The sequence below is a fragment of the Medicago sativa genome, chromosome 8 (assembly GCF_051527215.1).
Source record: "Medicago sativa cultivar Bolivia chromosome 8, Bolivia_mono, whole genome shotgun sequence".
In the NCBI taxonomy this organism is placed as follows: domain Eukaryota; kingdom Viridiplantae; phylum Streptophyta; class Magnoliopsida; order Fabales; family Fabaceae; genus Medicago; species Medicago sativa.
In genome coordinates this window covers 89673795-89692538 of record NC_140756.1, presented here as the reverse complement: position 1 = coordinate 89692538, position 18744 = coordinate 89673795, and the positions used below count along the sequence as shown (strand labels likewise).

The 18744-nt window shown below is 30.6% G+C and overlaps 1 protein-coding gene, 1 long non-coding RNA gene and 1 other non-coding gene across 3 annotated transcripts; 1 reads left to right on the top strand and 2 right to left on the bottom strand.

Moving 5' to 3' along the window:
- Nucleotides 1-5120: 5120 nt before the first annotated feature.
- TRNAA-UGC (transfer RNA alanine (anticodon UGC)) lies at nucleotides 5121-5193 on the bottom strand. The gene has a single exon. It is a non-coding gene; the product is annotated as a tRNA-Ala (tRNA).
- Nucleotides 5194-12611: 7418 nt separating this feature from the next.
- On the bottom strand, nucleotides 12612-14999 carry LOC146903058 (uncharacterized). Its single transcript, XR_015021499.1, has 2 exons — nucleotides 14866-14999; nucleotides 12612-14491 (listed from the first exon to the last, which is right to left on the bottom strand). It is a non-coding gene; the product is annotated as an uncharacterized LOC146903058 (long non-coding RNA).
- Nucleotides 12783-16397, top strand: LOC146903057 (protein SMAX1-LIKE 4-like). Its single transcript, XM_085732755.1, has 3 exons — nucleotides 12783-13715; nucleotides 14343-14556; nucleotides 14755-16397. Exons 1-3 carry the CDS (start codon nucleotides 12943-12945, stop codon nucleotides 16234-16236), a joined length of 2469 nt encoding a protein of 822 aa, XP_085588881.1. The 5' UTR covers nucleotides 12783-12942; the 3' UTR covers nucleotides 16237-16397.
- The last annotated feature ends 2347 nt before the right edge of the window (nucleotides 16398-18744 follow it).

Sequence of the window (18744 nt, the reverse complement as noted above, 5' to 3'; positions counted from 1 at the left end):
TAATGTTGTATCAAATTTTAATATTGCAAAACTCTTACCGATTTTTTATACAGGGATTCAATTCAATGACAGAATAGTATTTTTTTTTCCTTTTCTAATAAAGTTAAACCAAAGTGAACCTAACCTCTGCTTGCCTTGCACCTCCTTTTGGAATCGGTCACAGTTAGTATCGCTTAAATTAATTTGCACAACATTGCATTGTGATAGATTGTATTTTAATCAGAATAGAGTAAACAAAAAATATTAGAATATTCCACTATCGTCACTATCAAAGTGTTATAAAGAGTTGGCACTAATAAGAATAAAGAATTATGAAAGAGGAAATTCAGAAGCTCAAGCAAAGAGACATATTCCTACCAAAAAAGCATAACCAAATTGATATAAAAGCAACCTATGCATCCCCACCAACTCAGCTGCAATAATGACACTAAGAGTGGAAGTGGAGTCTTTTTATTAAAGGTATAAAAAGCTTCAAAATAACTAGTAATTATAATGACATAAAAGGATTACTCATCCTCTAGCTAATCAAATAGTTAAAATTTGGGTCATGTTAACTTGTGCCCTAAGGGCACATGTTAAGGAATTTAAAAAGAGCAACTTTGCATTGGAAATCATAATATTTTGACTTTTAAAAAGTTGAATGCACGACTTTTGATACGTATAATTATATAATAAGTTCCTTCACATGTGCCCTTGAGGGCACAAGTTAACATCTGCCTTAAAATTTCCATGCAAATTTAAAAGTGGTAGACATAATGATAGTATATATTATGCATATTTAATTAAATTAAGCACTCAAGAATGTGCATTCATTCTCTAGATGATGAGATCGAGAAGGCAAAAAAGTGCAAGTATAGAATCTAGTACTATCTCTTGAGAGAAGTGATGGAATTTTTGAATTGGCAAAGAGAATCCTTTGCTAGGAGATAGAGAAACTTGAAAAGGAGAGCCATATTGAAAGAGAGAACAAGAGATAGCTTGTGTCAGCTTGATAGTGCATGCGTTTTTAATTCAAACTTCAAAGAATTTGTTTGTTTGTTGCAACTTATACTAATGTGTTATATAGGCAATATTGGCTTCACTCCCCTTGTCTTCTTCCTATATGCTTCCTCAAGTCAGAGCTTATTCTTTGTTCTCTAAATTCTCAATTAATCTCCTCTATTATTGTTGTTTTTTATTTTGTAAAATTTGACTATGCATTAATGCATGCATTATTTGTGGAATAAACACTAATCCTCTAATTAAGAGACCAAATTACATTCCCTTGTTAAGTCTCTTAAGTGGGAATTCATTGGTTTTGCACATTTATGCATGCTTGAGCATTGAGGACATCAAAATAAAGATATGAGGAAGCTTTTTTTGATTTGATACTCAATCCAATGATTAAAATACATAGATCAAATTCTTATTAGTTATTATTACTCAATAAAGCAAGGTCCAAAAAAAAGGTGTTAAAGCCTAAAGGTGATCTGTGAAGCTTTTTGACTATAATAGTGGCAACTTTTTATTCTTAATAATCTAATTTTGAATCTGTTGTTTAAAAGCTTTTTGCCTCAAAAGTTATTACTCCTATCTTGCGCACATCAAAATGCTGAAAGCTGATCAGATCCATGATAACGACTTAATTCTCCTTTTTCTCTTTATTTTGAGCATATAGTATAAGGCTAACCATGACATGCTTTACATTGTCCAATTCAGAGAAACACTTGTGTGAACCAAGACCAAGAATTTTGGTTTGGTCACACACACAAGATTTTCTCCTTCTCTCTCTTCTCTTCTCTCTTCTACATTTTCTCTCTCTTCTCTCTTCTCTCTTCTCTCTTTGTGTGTGACCAAACCAAAATTTTTGGTCTCGGTCCACACAAGATTTTCTCGTCCAATTCATACTCGAGTATAGTCTAAATTCTTCTGATTAATTACTATAGGTTCATAAGAAAATAGTTAAATCTTTCTAAAAAAAACTTGAGAAATATATTTGAATTCAGAAATAAAAGAAACTAATACAATTAGTTAACAGTTATATCTTGATGGTATATGACATGTTAATAAAATCCTATAACATATTTATATTATATAGTGAGGTGTAAGCATAGGAATGATTGAGTTGGAATGAACAAAAGGTGAAGACAGATTGAAAACTAGGCACATCAACTCTATCTATCTCAATTTTGTCGGACACCCCCCGAATCCATCTCAGAATGTATGTATGTGACAGGTTTCAGGGCACACATATATATAAAAAAAAAATAAAAAAAAAAAAATTATTGGAGACAATAATTCCAAATAATTGTTTAGATAAAATATATTGTGTCTTGGTTCCAATAATTCCAAATAATTCCAAATATATGGTGGAGATACAATATACGCATTCTCTCTTGGATCAAAAAATATATACCCGTCTTGCTTGTATTCTTTTCCAATCTTTCACATTTCTGGATTGAGATGAAAGAAAGTTGGAAATAATGTTAGTGTTCATCGCGTGAGTACATTTGGTTTTGGAATATATTGTCCTTTGCACTTTAGCGTTGGAGTCATAAATCTTTTTGACGAACATGTTGAGATCATATTGGAGGGTTTTCTTTCATTTTCTTTTTTGACAAATGGAGGGTTTTCTTGATGTATCCAAAAAGTAAATGTTGACCGTAACCAAGAGATTAATTATAGATTTATACAAGGGACATGAGTTATTAATTGTTTTCATTTTTAAAGCCTTAACATGAATGATTATAGAAAAATGATTGAGTAGTGCTATTTATCGGGAAAAATAATGTCCCGAATTTATCCCGATTCACAATTAGCCAGTTAAAAGTCTTCATGTGTGGAAAAAAAGGAGGAGGTGGGACATGGTTTTAGGAATTTATCAAGTGAATAGTATTCGGGAACCTCTCGGGATGTCAATTATCGGGACGTTTAGCAATTTCCAAAATGATTTAGTGTCCATCAATATATTGGTCCAAAAAGTATGGAATTTAGATCTTTAAGAAAGTGGTTTAGATTCCATCATTTATGGAGAGAAGAATGTTAAAAACATATAACACATTTTTTCCAACCCACTCTCTAATTGGTTGAAATTCAAATGGATTCCATCAAATCATGTAGGTCTCATATAAATTTAGTAAAATCCATCTAATTTAATTGATTAGAGAGAGTGTGTTGCAAAGAGTGTGTAAGAATGTGTGTTGCTAGCATTCCTCTTATGAAAAAACATTTTTTCTAAAGGGAAACCTCATGCTTATAACAAATTTTTTTGAAAGCTTATAGCATATGGTAACAGAAAAGAACACATTGTTAGATTAAGAGGGGGAGATGAGTGTTCAGTTCTTATTAAAAAAAAAGGAATATTCAATGAATAGAAAATACTAAATTACTTTTAACACCTCTGTTATAAACCTCGGAAAAAAATCATGTGACATTTAGTGTGAGAATATTTTTGATGCAAAGGAGGGCTAGAGGAACAAGAAAACAACTAACGCCTAAATCTATGCGGGATAGAAAGCTCCATTACATCACACAATATCAATTGAGTACAATTAAAAGGAACATGTTGAACAAGTGAACCCCAAATGAGCAACAGAGCAAGCATGAATTAACTTTGTTCCAGTAAGCCTATTGTGAGAATATTTTAGTTAATCACCTAAAATTTGTTGAAAAATAATTCAATTTCAGCTATGTTAGTTGTTAGTTAGTCGTAGTACTTGTAGTTATAACTTTAAAATTTGTTAGTTAGCTTTGTGTCTTAGAGAGTGTTTGCATCCTATGAAGCTCAGATGAACCAAATGGAGAAGTATATGTATCAGATACATATCAAACACCGATATTCCGCGTATACTTGTGAATGTGCACCCAAGAAATACCAAAATTAATTAGTTAAGAATCGAGATTCAATTTATGGAATCTGATGTGCCAAAGTGACCTTGATATCTTACTCCATAATAAAAAAAAAAAAAAAATGGTGTTGCTAACTAGTGCCACAAGGACAATGGTAAAAAAATCCATAAATAAAAGTTGTCTTAAAAACATAGGTTTTTACCTTTGATTAAGTAATAATCACATAATTTTTTATAAAGAACTTTCTTGTTTTACCTTGGAGCATTAGTTAACATTATCCATAAAAAAAAATGTAGCTATATTTACATTCTCTAAATTTAATTAAATATGTACATGTATTTGTTTCAACTTAAATTAAATCCAGGGACCCAAGGGCGTGCATGCTTAATTGCACCAGGTGTATACTTAATAGAAGTAGAAGAATATGAACACAAGAAGAGTTGAGAGTTGAGACTTGAGAGGGAGGTCTATTCAAAACCCAGCATTGTGCAGACACAAATGCATAATTTCTCAAGAATCAAATTCCATCAAACCCCAAAGCTGTGTTTTGAAAGGTCTATTTTGAGGCCAGCAGAAACACATGCAGAATTTGTTTGTTCTGATTATAGCCTCTGACCTATAATATTACACTGCATGGCAGCGTATATATAGCTTGGCTTTGTTTTCTTATGTTTTGTTTCTCTTATATGTATGCTATCATTCTGTACTACTCCCCACCCTGCCAATTTATCCATCAATCATGTGATTATCAACAATAACTGAGCTGAGCCCAAAGAAAAGCTTTTTTTTACATCAATTATTATATCATCCTGCTAAATTATATGTGTGACCACACCATCTTTGTGCTACAATTTTGTTTGTCTAACTCTCAGACCAAAAGGTTACAAAAGGGTTGCTTTAAAGACTGTAAATCAGCCTGGTGTTTATTCCTTTTTTCCAAATAAAATATTTTTGGTGTTTCATATATAGTTTTGCACAAGTTTACTTTTTATTTAATTTAATTCCATAATACTTATAGTTTTTAGTATTTATAAACAAAAAGTCACAAACTAATAACGAAAATGTTCATAATTACATAATGTCAAAAAGTCACAAACTAATAACGAAAATGTTCATAATTACATAATGTGCGATTTAAGATTTAAGCAAAGAAATATTTTATGACTGTGATATATAGGTGCAAATACAGACTCATCGTTCATTACAACAAAAAAGGTTATATATATAATTTCAAAAATATATAATTTCAAAAAATAGCAATTTGGATATATAATTTCAAAAAAATAGCAATTTGGAGATGCAGGGTATCGAACCCTGTACCTCCCGCATGCAAAGCGGGCGCTCTACCATTTGAGCTACATCCCCAATTTGTTAAATGTTTGTACGTATTAGGTAAAGTATCAATAAGAAACATTACCAATTTTTTGACAGAACCGTTGATTAATACACAACTAACGATGATAGTTTATTATATAATATGCTTAAATATTTACTTATAATAATGCATAACACATAATGAAATCATTTTATGTTAACTAAAATTTATTCTTTCTTAACCATTTAGGACCCGTTTGGATTAAATTTATTTTGAGTTTATGCAAAACAACTTATGCAAATAAATAAGTTTTTGTATATTATTCATAAGTTTGTAAATATAGTTTATAAAAAAGCAGTATATAAACACACAATTTTCGCAAGTGAAAACTTATAAAAACAACTTATCACTATAGTTCTACTATACAACAAAATCATAATTGAACAATTGAATCATGAATTATATGACAATTAATTTAAAACATCGATTGAAATACAACCTAATTAACTGAACTTATCATCAATATGAAAGCAACGTCTCCACAATAAAGTTAAATGACCCACAATCTACACAATAGGTGCCACAGAGTCCCTTTTTATTTGTTTGATATTTAAAAGTGGTAGAGACAATATGGAAAGAAATCTAATATCCTTAGTCATGTTGGTGTGTGTCTATCTCCCCAAGAAGTCATTCTTTCTATATTCTCTAACTCTTTATTCTAAACAGCTTTTCTAATTTAAAATAACCCCTTTTGTTGATTATTGGTGCATTATTTAGCTAAAGGGTGTCCAATATATAATGTGATAAATACAATCAAAGAAAAAGAATGAGATCCATGACATTTTTACGGGGATCAGCGTACAAAGAGAGTGTGGCAACAATGATGGCCAGGGTTGTCAATTGTCTTGCATGTAATATAAAAAAGATGGATAGAGAAATAAAGGAACATACTTTCATGACTTTACTTTTTTTTTTTTTTTTTATTACCCTTTTACTTTCTTTGCTTTATTAGCGTCACCCAAATTAGTCTCTTTGATTTCAACAATAAAAGTTTCTTTCTCTCTTTTTTCATTTATACCCCTGTATTAGAACCATACAATGTAACCCGGTCCACTTGAAATCCGATTAACTCGAGAGAAAATGCATAGATAAGTGGACATGATCAGTTGGATGGTAGATCTATGGGTTTACGTTTTTAGTTTGAGATGGTCTAATCGGTCTAATAAGACTCATTGTTTCTCAAAGAAAGGGAAGGATTTTGTTAACATGATAAGAGTTTTAAAGCCCTAACTCTTTCACATTTCATAAACCCTAACATTATCACTCATTCCATGAGTCGTTCAACAACATATCTTTTTTCATCATTTCCATTAATCTCATCCACCTAATTAGCTTTCTTTCTATCATACTCCCTCCAGTCCTATTTATAAGAAACATTTGACTTTTTTGATTCATTGTATAAATGATGTATTTGGTCTATATTCTAGACAAGATACATCAATTACTCAATGAATCTAAAAAATCAAATTTTTCTTATAAATAGGACCGGAGGGAGTAATATCTTTCTCAATGGTGTTAATCTCATTTTGTGACACGGTCAAACCCATAGCCCCGTGATGTAAGCATGAGCTCATTAAGTATGCGAAACAAAACCTCTAAGAATAATGGCCTAAATTAAAAATAGACATTTCATTATTTTTGGTTCATTCACAATTCAAACAATTTTAGAGAAGCATAATGTCTCTATTGAAAATACATTTGAAATGAGATTAGAATATTAAATTGATTGTCCTCGGATCACAAATGTGCTTCTTTAATTTAACCCATATTAAGGCAAAAAAAAAAAATTCTTGGTAGGGTACGTCAGACCCATGCAATAGTGCAATGCATAGGCGACATATGAGAAGCTCAGAAGCAAGTTACAGAAGGTGGTATTTTTCCCTCAAAAAGTAATTTAAGATTGAGTGATACTACGCTTGGTCTTCTCCCCTTAATTTATCGATTACACGTTTCTTTTTTGTTGTTGTGCAAACTCACATAATTAAGAAAATGTCGTTTGACATGATTTTGGAAGAATCATTATGTGATACATACTTAATAATAGCTCTTCTAAGGGTAGTTTATTGAGATCATTGGCTTCCTGATTGACTGTTACTTTGGGTCACCACTTCGGTATCTTCTTCGTATGAACTCTTATCAAGAACTTGAAATCCTGACACCAATATTTATGAAATATGGAAAACATTGTATCCACATCTAACACATCTTCATCATCTTCCATATTGAAGAGCTCATATTTTCTTACAATAGTAGATTTACCTTCGATTCTGTGAGTTAATTGTTTCCTTCATAATTTAGTAACACATACTCAACTGTCTTTCTTGACAAACCAACCTCTCATACCCAACTTTGCTAATAACCCATAGCAGGCTTTATCTGCCAAATTTTTTATTTTAATTTTTGTACAAATTTTATCTATGAAAATTAATTAGCACAAATATTGTTATTCTTAGAAAATATCAAATGGATTTTTTTTACACTACCAAATAATTCTATTTATATGAATATATATAGTATAAAATAGTTTTGAATATACGTCCAATCAAGTATCATCATTTAATTTGTATATTAGCGTAGATATTTAAAAAAAAAATAATATCATTATTATAAAAAAAAAGAGGTCATACAAATTCAAATAATGAGATTTGATTAAATCGTTTGTCTAAAACTTTTTACGTGCATACAAATTTAACTGAACTACTATAGTGGATTCTTGATGAATACCTCTTTTTTTTTTTTTTTGGTAGTGTTCTTGACAAATACCTCTCACTAAAACGTTCTTAATTTTGTACTACTACAATAATACCAAATAATCCCTCTGTAATATAAGTGGGCCTGATTTGTCTCGGTTAATAAATCCTCTAAATTTAATTTCATACTTTGTTGAAAATCTGTCAGTCAACATGCAACCCAAATCATTCCGTTGAGTTGCAGCATTATTCAATATTCTTGGTAAAATGTAAAATAACACATTATTTCTCAATTAATTCCATAAAGGGATCCTTTTCTTCTAAGCAGAGTAATCCGATCACATTGTCTTCTTCACTTTTCAAACGTTCAAATATAATGTTCCAATGATTTGATCCTTTTTGTTTTGTTAAAAGGGTTTGGTATGTTGACGACCCTCAAAATGAGCGAGCCTCGTAATTATTATCTACTTAGTGCTGCTTCTTCTTTAATGGGAAGAAAGGTTATAAAGAATGCTCAACAATAAATAAAGGCCCCCCTACTCCCATTCCCCTCCACACTCTTGTGTTTTGTCGCTAGGAAAACATAGAACATTTAGGATAAGAGTGATTATAGCTTCGACACCCAACACATTCAAAATTTAAGATATCGGATATACATAATTAACAAAGTTGGGTATACATGTTGATTTGACTGAACATGTTGTGGAGAGAGTTGATAACATAATTCTCCTAAAAAAGAACTCGATTTCTATTCAAGCCGTCACTTATTTCGTTTGTAGCCCAACTCTAATAACAATTAAAAGTTTGATTACATAAGTTTCATATTTTTTATTTTTTTTTACTATATTAGTCTCCTTATCTAGTTCCCCACTAGTTAGCATTTTCCTAAGTTTATTGGTAAAATAAAATAGTAAAAACATGAAAGTAAAACAATTATCACTTAATTGATATACTTATTCCTCATGTTTTATCATTTTTAATTTCTATAACAACAACAAAGAGAACTTTGAAAACAATGAAAATGGTTAAGACAACACTCTTAAAAACATGGTCGAACAACTTTTTATAAATAACTTAATTGTTTACATTAAAAAAGACATTTCTAGTTTGTTTAGTACAACGTTTCTATGGATGAATTTGGTTCTTTGATCGCTAAGTTCAAGTTTTCTAAATTATTATTATTGTCGGCATTTATTTCTCTTGTTTTGTTACACTTTCTTGCAGACAAAGTAGAACAAGAGAAATAAATGCAGAGTTCTAAGTAGAACTCAAAGATCCTCTAAAAAAGGTAGAACTCAAAGATTCAATCCAAACAAATTAAATAGGTTATTTTTTTATGTTCGAGTTCAAGCCGAGCCAAATCAATTAAACCTGATTTCAATCGATTTGAGTATAGTTTTACGTTACTAAATATCAATCATCCATCCAAATCAAACAACTATATTTATTTATTATTCAGAATGACCATCACAAAAGAAAATAGACTCTCTCGTAGTTAGTCAGATAGCTGTTTTTAATTCAATCAAAAGGAGAATCATGTTCCATGAGTCATCTAATCTTGCAAAATAGGAAAAGTTGATATTAGAATTTAGAATATTGTTGTTATGTACGATCTCATAAGGAATGAATTAGGAGAAATTGCTGACAAAAAACAAAATATAGCTTGGGTAAATTGGGATATACTTATGAGTAAGTTGTATTTACCAAAAAAACATAATGATGGTTCGAAATAAGAAAGGTGAACATATTTAGGTACCATTGAAATTTGGTTGGATATTGACTTAACATTCAATCATTCAATATCATGTTATATTTTTATATTAATTTATATTAAAATAAATATAAATTTTAAATAAATTCAGTTCCTAACAAACTTCAAGATACCTAAGAATTTACCTATAAGAAAGATGGATTTGCTCAATGTATCTGTTGAGAAAATTACAATGTGAAGGGTGTTTGTAAAAAAATTAATTGAGTTTAGACATAGAAATCTTGACATAGGTGTTTCAATCTGTTTTGATACATTACTCGAGGAAGCTTCAATTTGGTGGATATAACTTAAATTTTGGTTGGGAATTCATTGAGAAAACTTTTTTTTTTTTTTTGAAAGGAATTCATTGAGAAAACTTAAGTACCACGTTTGGAGATAGTGTCTGGTAAGAGCTTAGAATATTATACATTGTTACTTTTTCTATTTCCCCTATTTCTTTTGCTCCTCTTTTTTCCTTTAATCTACCTTAAACTCTTTACAGATCGTATATATAGTCTTGGAATCAGCGCCATATTCAAAGATGAATTAGCTCTATAACTTTTTTTTTTTGGATAGGTGAATTAGCTCTATAAATTATAATGACTCATTTTCCTTATGATCATAAACATCATGTTTCGAATCTTGCATTGAGTCAAAATAATGCGACTACGTGAGGACCCATATGCTCCCTTCCTTCATATACAGTGGTCAAAGTTATTTCTAATCCTGCTTTCTAAGCAACTACTATTTTGCATTTCCTCAAAAGAAAAAAGTAACTATTTTGCATCGAAATTTTATTCCTTTACAAATCAAGATTAATTGTGAATTTCATAAATAGAGAAGAATGTGTGATTGAATCTAAGATTGTAACCTCGTTGTTGTCAACAACAAAGGTTTAATTGTAATGCTGAATGGTAAAACATTTTTTTGCAGTATATAATTCAATGTTTTTGTAAACAAATTTGTAACAGAAATGTAGACTAAGAATAAAATCATTTTTCTTTTTAGGTAAATAGAAGTTTAGGTTAGTTGGGCTTCAAAACTCGTCAAGAGTAAGACAAACATCAAAGTTCAACGAGCACTAATAGAAGTACTAACTGAATAAATTTCTTACCAACCAAGTCAGACTTCATTAGCTAAGAATGAAAGTTGTTTCGATCATATAATTTTTTTTAAAAAGGATAAATGACTAATTTGACAAGGAAAACATATAAAAAATTATTTAAACCTTTAAATGAAGTTATATGATTTGTGATACAAAAGTTCACTATTAAACTCTAGCTAAACAAGTTAATTTTCTGGTGTCCAAGAAACCAAAAAGATGTTACCATATATATGAATATGAGACTATAAAGTAGTAGTGAATAGAATAACTGTGAAGATTGTCCATATTATAACAGTTATATATCAGTTTTGGTTGCTTTAAATGGTAATACAAAAGTTATGAACAAGTGGGTATGGTTGGTTTGAACAGGTAGAGATCATTAGATTAAGACAAAAGGTTATTGCAGTTTGCTGAAAAAGAACCAATAATGCTTTAGATCATAGCAGACACAGGTTTGCTTTTTGAGGAATATATTATAAAACTGTTTCTCTACGAGGATTGGCGTGAACAGTGACTCAACAGCACAACTATAGGAACCTAATATATTGAAGTGGTCCTGTTCAATAAATATTCTGCATATTCATTCATACATACAATTGAGAAAAAGTATTCACAAAATGTAACAAAGTTTTTAATTATTGTTTCGGTCGCGGTTAACGTTATGCCGCAAATTTTGATATTGCGGCAAAATGTTGGCAAATGCGACCTATGGATTCACAATTGCAATTATGATGTCGTTGTGGAGATCTTTAAAACCTTTATATTGCGGTTGTGGACAACAAATTAGAACTATTAATTTATCAACATTTTTGCTTTTTTTTTCTTTTCTTTTTAGAATAATATATATTGCATATATCACATTGGCTTCTTTCTTTTTTCCTCTTTAGTAACTTTTTTTGAATTTATGCTGGCTTTGTCTGTCTATTCAAAAGATGATGATGTGGAAAATGGTGGGAAATTCTCCGATCCAAGTGAAAAGTTTAGATTGCGGGTCCACATTAATTGGTGTATAGTTTCACTTGCTTACAGCAAACAATTTAGTACAGAAATTTTCAATAAACAAAATAAATTGTACTAATGAACATGGAAAAACATGCATGCACATCATATACTGTTTACAGAAGTAGCTAGCAGATAATGCTGTAGATGAATGCAATCTTCAGCTTTTACTCATATATATGCATGAACATGAAGCTTTCCAGATCAAAATAGTAAGTATAAATAGTTTTATGCTTAAGTATGTTCAATAGTGATTAACTAAAGTAATGTGAAGTCATAAATGTATATAAAATATAAGTTATACTAATTATAGGATGTTCAATAGTGATCAACTAAAGTAATGTGAAGTCATAAATGTATATAAAATATAAGTTATACTCCCTCCGGTCTCAAATATAAGAAAAAATTCCTTTTTTAGGTTCATTGAGTAGTTAATGTATCTAGTCTACATTGTAAAACAAATACATTAATTATTCAATGAACCTAAAAAAGGAATCTTTTCTTATATTTGAGACCGGAGGGAGTACTAATTATAGGATGTTCAATAGTGATTAACTAAAGTAATGTGAAGTCATAAATGTATATAAAATATAAGTTATACTAATTATATTATCCTATTATTTGTGTATAGTGCTTTTGCTTGAGGCAACTCAAATTATACATTACTACCTTCGTCCTTATTTATAAGATCATTTTTCGCGTGTAAAAGATGTTTATAAAAAGGGATGGACTCACGGTCACGGATACTTAAAAAACGTATGGAGGTAGTATAATACTAGAAAAGAGTACTAGTATAATTGCTGTTGAAATAGCAGCAGTTTTCTAATAAATTGACATAAATGTTAGCTACATGAAAATACTAAATTTAGAGAGAAAAGGACTGCATTGTATAACTGTAAACTAGAGAGAGAGTGGAAAAGCAAAGCAAATAAAAAAAGTTGCCTCTTTAAACTAAAACAAAAAGAGAATTGAAGAAAAAAGAAAAAGTGATGAGTGACAAGAACTATAAAGAAAGCAGTGAAACATAGTTATTGTATTTCTAAAGCCTGTTTACTAGAGCTCTTTCATTCTCTCTCACTCTTTGAAACTCTTTCAGCATAGTTCCACGTTTCTTTGATAGAAAAAATAGGAGAGTAACAAAACTAGCTTCCAAAGACAAAGAGGGAAGTGTAGTGGGGGGTGTATATATCAAGTGATGCGCTCAGGAGGTTGTGCATTGCAGCAGACCCTCACAGCAGAGGCTGCTTCAGTTTTGAAGCATTCTCTTGTGTTGGCTAGAAGGAGAGGTCATCCACAGGTCACTCCTCTACATGTAGCCATCACTTTACTTACCTTAAGACTAAGTTCCTTCAAAAGGGCTTGTCTTAAGTCTCATCAACCACACCATCAAACTTCACAACATCCACTTCAATCTAGAGCTCTTGAGCTTTGTTTCAATGTAGCTCTTAATAGGTTACCAACAACACCTTCTCCTTTGATTCACTCTCAGCCTTCACTTTCCAATGCTCTCATTGCTGCATTGAAAAGAGCACAAGCTCATCAAAGAAGAGGTTCCATAGAACAGCAGCAGCAGCAACAGCAAACGGTTCTTACTGTGAAAGTTGAACTTGAACAGCTTATTATATCTATACTTGATGATCCTAGTGTTAGTAGGGTTATGAGAGAAGCTGGATTCTCTAGTACTCTTGTTAAGAACAATTTAGAAGACTCTTTCTCACCTTCTAATTCTGTTTTTAAATGTTATAATAGTTCTGGTGGTGGTGTGTTTTCATCTCCATGTTCACCTTCAACTAGTGAGAATCACAGAGAAAACATCAACCTTAGCAGTTTCAGACAGAACAATTTCATGGCTGCTACTAGTGCTAAGCACAGTTCTTGTGAGTTTAACTCAGTTCTCTTTTCTCCACCAAAAAGAACTGAGTTGACGAGTACATCAGGTGGACTTGGCTTGACCCTTCATTCTTCCAGGTAATATTTTATTTTGCTTAATCAATAAATATAACACTTAGTACATGTTTGGATTCACAGTGAGTTGGACAGAAACACAGTGATTTGTGTATCCAAACATGCACTAACCTTTTAGTAACATAACATGTGTTCTTAATTTGTTTGATTTAAGGTATAAAAGGTTTCATAATGACATATTAAATGCAACCAAAAAAGAAAGGTAAACATAAGTACATAAAACTAAAAGTGTTGTCTAGTTCTGATGGTGTTTTTGAAATGTTATTAATTTGTTGTGCAATGTGTTGAGGAGTATGTACGGTTACTGAGCTATGGCAGAACACATGTTAAAAGCATTGTTGGTTGGTAGTAAGGCAAATATATGAAGAAGAGTCTTTTTTTTCTGCATCACTTTAGTTTGTCAGTATATAACAAACCTCTTACACGTTAATCAGTCAAATTATTTTGAGTTGGAGAAAAACAAAGACTACACTTTATCTAAAGGAAAATAAAGAAGCAAAGAGTAATACTATTTTCTTTTTTCATATGACAAAAAAAGCATTTTCTGAGTAGTATGTATGTTTAAAACTCAACAGTGCCTATTTATTTGCTTAATTATGGATGTTAATTTCTTTTGTACTTAATTTGCAGTGTCCTTGATTCCAAGATGAGCATCTCTCAGAACCTATCTCATATGCTGGAAACAAAGCCCTTTAGCAGTAATAAGGTGCATGAGGATAAACTTAATTGTTGTGAAGAATGTGCTTCCAATTATGAAAAAGAAGCTCAATTTCTCAGACCTGCAGGACAGAAGAAAACATTGCCTTTCTGGCTTCAGTCTCATGGCACAGAAGAACAAAATAAGGTAGCAAATCATTGAATAGAAAACTCATGTTTTTTTGTTCTTTCATCTATTTATAATCCAATACACGATGATTGCATTATGCATACATCAGTATAGTGTATCTATCAACTCTTAAGTGCATCTTTTATAAAGCTAAACATAACATCAAAACACATCTATGATAGTACTATTGGCTTATGAATAATTCAACATTTTCAGGATGCATTAACCGAGTTGAAAAGAAAATGGAATAGACTATGCCACTGTCTACACCAAAACAAACAGCACCAAAATCACTGGAATAGGGGCAACAACAATCATAGTTCAAACCTCAATAATTCATCAAGCATCATATCTCACGCCTCCAATCTTACACCTCGATTCCGTCACCAACAATCATGCAGCACCATTGAGTTTAATTTCAATGATAAAAGGGAAACAACAAAGCCAGTCTTTGATTCCATTGCAAGCATAGAAGGTAAAGAAGTAAAGATTAGTCTTGCACTTGGCAATGATGATTCAAGTGAAAAGGTGGGAAATATAACTGATACAACACTACAACAAGCTCATGTTTGTAAACTATTGCAAGAGAATGTGCCATGGCAATCTGAAACTATTCCTTCAATATCAAAAGCCTTGTTTGATACCAAATCAACAAAACAAAATGAAATTTCATTTACATGGTTATTTTTACAAGGCAATGATTTCATAAGCAAGAGAAGATTAGCACTTGCTATTGCAGAATCAGTTTTTGGTTCAGCTGATTTGGTCCTTCAATTGGATATGCTAAAAAAGGAAACTTTAATAGCCCCATTTTCTGAAATGCTATTAGGAGCATTGAGAAAACATCAACAGCTTGTGGTTTTGATTGAAAATGTTGATTCTGCTGATACCCAATTCATGAAATTTCTCTCAGATGGATATGAAAAAGGAAAGTTTGAAACTTTAAGTAACAAAGAGGGGAATTTAGGTCAAGTAATATTCATCTTAACAAAAGGTGGATCCACAAGCATTGAAGAGAAGAACAAAAAAACTGTTATCAATTTGTTGTGGCAAATCAGTGAAACTAAGCCTAATTTCTTGAGCCCCAAGAGAAAAGCTGAATTTGATTTGTTTTCCAAAACCAAGAACCCTAGAATTGAAGAGAATGAAAAGGGGTTGTTGATTTCTGAACAAGGAAGCAAAAAGGAAGAATTTTTAAGACAATCAAGCTTTAACAGTAACACCCTTGATCTGAACATGAAAGCTGATGAAGAGGAAGATGGTGAAGATAAAGCAATTGAAAGTAGCTCAATTTCAAGTGATAATCCATTGAATTCAAATGTGTTTCTTGATTCAATTGAGAACAAGTTTGAGTTTAACACAAGTTCAGATAAAGACAGGAAAAAGACAGAGTTTTTTCTGTTTAAGATTAAAGGGTCATTTGAAGATGTTTGTGGTAAGAAAAATGTGGTGAATTTTAGTGTAGATGAAAAGGTGATTGAAGACATGTGTGTGGGGTGTTGTTTTTTTACTAACAAAATGTTTGAGAAATGGCTGAAAGACATTTTTCAAAGCAGTTTAGAAACAGTTAACTTGGGAGGGAAGGAAGGTATACATTTTAGACTTTGTTTGGGTGATAATAGAAATTGGGATTGGGATAGTGGGTTTATGGATTCTTCTCTGCCTAAGAGTATCCAAGTTAATTACTTCATAGAATGAGTAGTTTGGGTATTGAGGGTTTTCTTGTAAAATTGTCGACATGGTGTAAAATGGGATAGTTTGTGTAACTTCTAAATTTCATAGTAGTATGTGTTTGTATTTTTATTCCTTCTCTTGTAACCATTATGTTATGTCAATCAATTTTTGCAGTTCAATTCTAATATAGTGCCATGATTTTTTTTTCCCATCATGCATGATGAAAAATTGTACAATGTTAAGGTATATGGTGGGTAAAAGAATTGAGACATGATTTTCATACTGAGAAAATCACACTGTCATGTACACGCTAGTGCATTGAAATCGTTTGGTCATAGACAATTTTAAATTTAAAACTTGATAAAAAAAATCTGATTAAAAATAAAGTAAAATAAAGTCTGATTAATCTCGGGTCGGAAGGTAAGGAAAATAAGGTTTGAATATTTTTTTTTGACAAATAAAATAAAGTTTGAATAAAAATTGTTTAATCATAGTTCATCAACAATTGAAGTTCAATCACTTGACTATAAAATAAATCGTACATTATTTTTGTTAATAAAAAATGCCAACATTGTTCAAAAATAAGTACAATGAAACATTAAAACTTATGTAATCAATACTTGAAAAGTTAAAAAAATATTATTTATAATTAATATAAAGCTTCTACTTTTAGATTATGTTAACAAGACCTTTCTTAATTTTTTTTTCTTCTTCTTATTCTCTCCATCATTTGCTGCTATCTAACTATTGAAGAACACAAGATGATTATTATGTAGGGCTTCAGTTATGCAACCAAGAAAAAAAAACCAATATATTCAATAAAAAAAAATTCAATATTTTAATACAGTTAATCATCAATTAATTAAAGGGAAAATAGTCACTTTGGTCCTTGAATGAGTGACGAGTAGTCACAATAGTCCATCAATGTATCGAAATAGCAAAACAGTCCCTGATTGTGCACTTTGTTAGTCAAAATAGTCCTTGATATTAAAATATTTCGTTAATATTGTCATATTAGTCCTTCAATAGACTTACTTATTGTCATATTAGTCCTTATACGTACTTACTTATTGTCATTTTAGTCCCTATATCAAAAGAGTTATTGTGAGTATTAAGGGGTTATTTAAGCTTTAGGGACTATTTTGACTAACAAAGTGGACAATCAGGGACTATTTTGAAATTTTGATACATTGAATGACTATTGTGACTACTTGCTACACATTCAGGGATCAAAGTGACTATTACCCCTTAATTAAATTTATCTTCCTTCACTACAAGACAAAATTGACGCTTCCAAATTTATTTCTTCGAAACTTTGGTATCATTTTGCTTTGATTTTGTGCCTTAGTTTAAGGAATGATCGTAACGTTCAATATTGATTTAGCATAAGTACTTGAGTGTCCTGCTGTTTTAATTACGTAATAAAATTGCCCTATGATAAGTGGGTGATCGATCATGGACATGGACAATGTGATAATTAAAATTGTATTAACAATTTTTTATTAAACTTTATTTGTATTTCGACCGAAATTTAGATTATTAGGGTTCCCTTCTATTGAGAATCGAATGATTAACATAAAAAAATTGCATTAACAATAACTAAAATTAAAACAAATAATAATAGCACAATTTTTTATGTATTAATTAACTATTTATTTCACAAACTCAACCAAAAAAATTGTTTTAATTATTTCACATATATTAAGAAATATAATTAATTTTATATGAGAAAGATAAATTATGAGTTATGTTACAAAATTATCCTTGATTAATTGTATAAGAAAGATAAATTTAAAAATTGAAAGAAGAGAGGACAATAAATAGTTAAGGGTATTATAGGACAAATTGCGTTAATGTGTCGTTGGTATTGTAAAATAATTTATAATTTATAATAATTTTTTCGCAATCGACTTATAATTTAGGACGGAGGGAATAACGTTTAAAGATCAATCATGCATGCTTAGTAGAGTCCAATGTAATGCATCCTATTAATTAATAACATATATTTACTCTTTAGATACCTTGAAATTGTTCACCTTACTTAAAAATTCCAACCGAAAATTATGATCAAATCAGATTTTATACATAAAAATATCTGATCGGAAGTTACAACCCGATCGTGACAAAATTGAGATGCCCAAAGAAAGAACAGTTATCTTAAATCTTAATAGCATTAGTTTTGTATTCTAATGCCATAATTTGCGAATTAAGATTCTCTCCATTTGCTAAAAGTAAATGGATAATGTCATATTTGGTAAGAGATAGATGTAAAAAAAAGTATATAGTGGATCATATCATTAAATGGCTCCCACTACTATTAATTATTTTCAAATTTTTGTGTTTTTATCTCTCCAAATGGAATAAATGGAGAGACTAATAAATTAAGAGGATATTTACTCATAATTTACACACGCGTAAAATATGCAAGGTTCAGGTTCAAATCCCGACCACCAAAAAAAAATGCTGATTCAACATTCATGCATTTAATGAAAACCCTGCGAAATCACACGCATTTTATATTGTAAACCAATT

What these genes read in the sequence shown, in the direction of transcription:
- LOC146903057 (XM_085732755.1), top strand. Translation starts at nt 12,943, where the DNA reads ATGCGCTCAGGAGGTTGTGCATTGCAGCAGACCCTCACAGCAGAGGCT. An exon ending in TTGACCCTTCATTCTTCCAG is followed by an intron (nt 13,716 to 14,342) that starts GTAATATTTTAT and finishes CTTAATTTGCAG; the next exon opens with TGTCCTTGATTCCAAGATGA. An exon ending in GCACAGAAGAACAAAATAAG is followed by an intron (nt 14,557 to 14,754) that starts GTAGCAAATCAT and finishes CAACATTTTCAG; the next exon opens with GATGCATTAACCGAGTTGAA.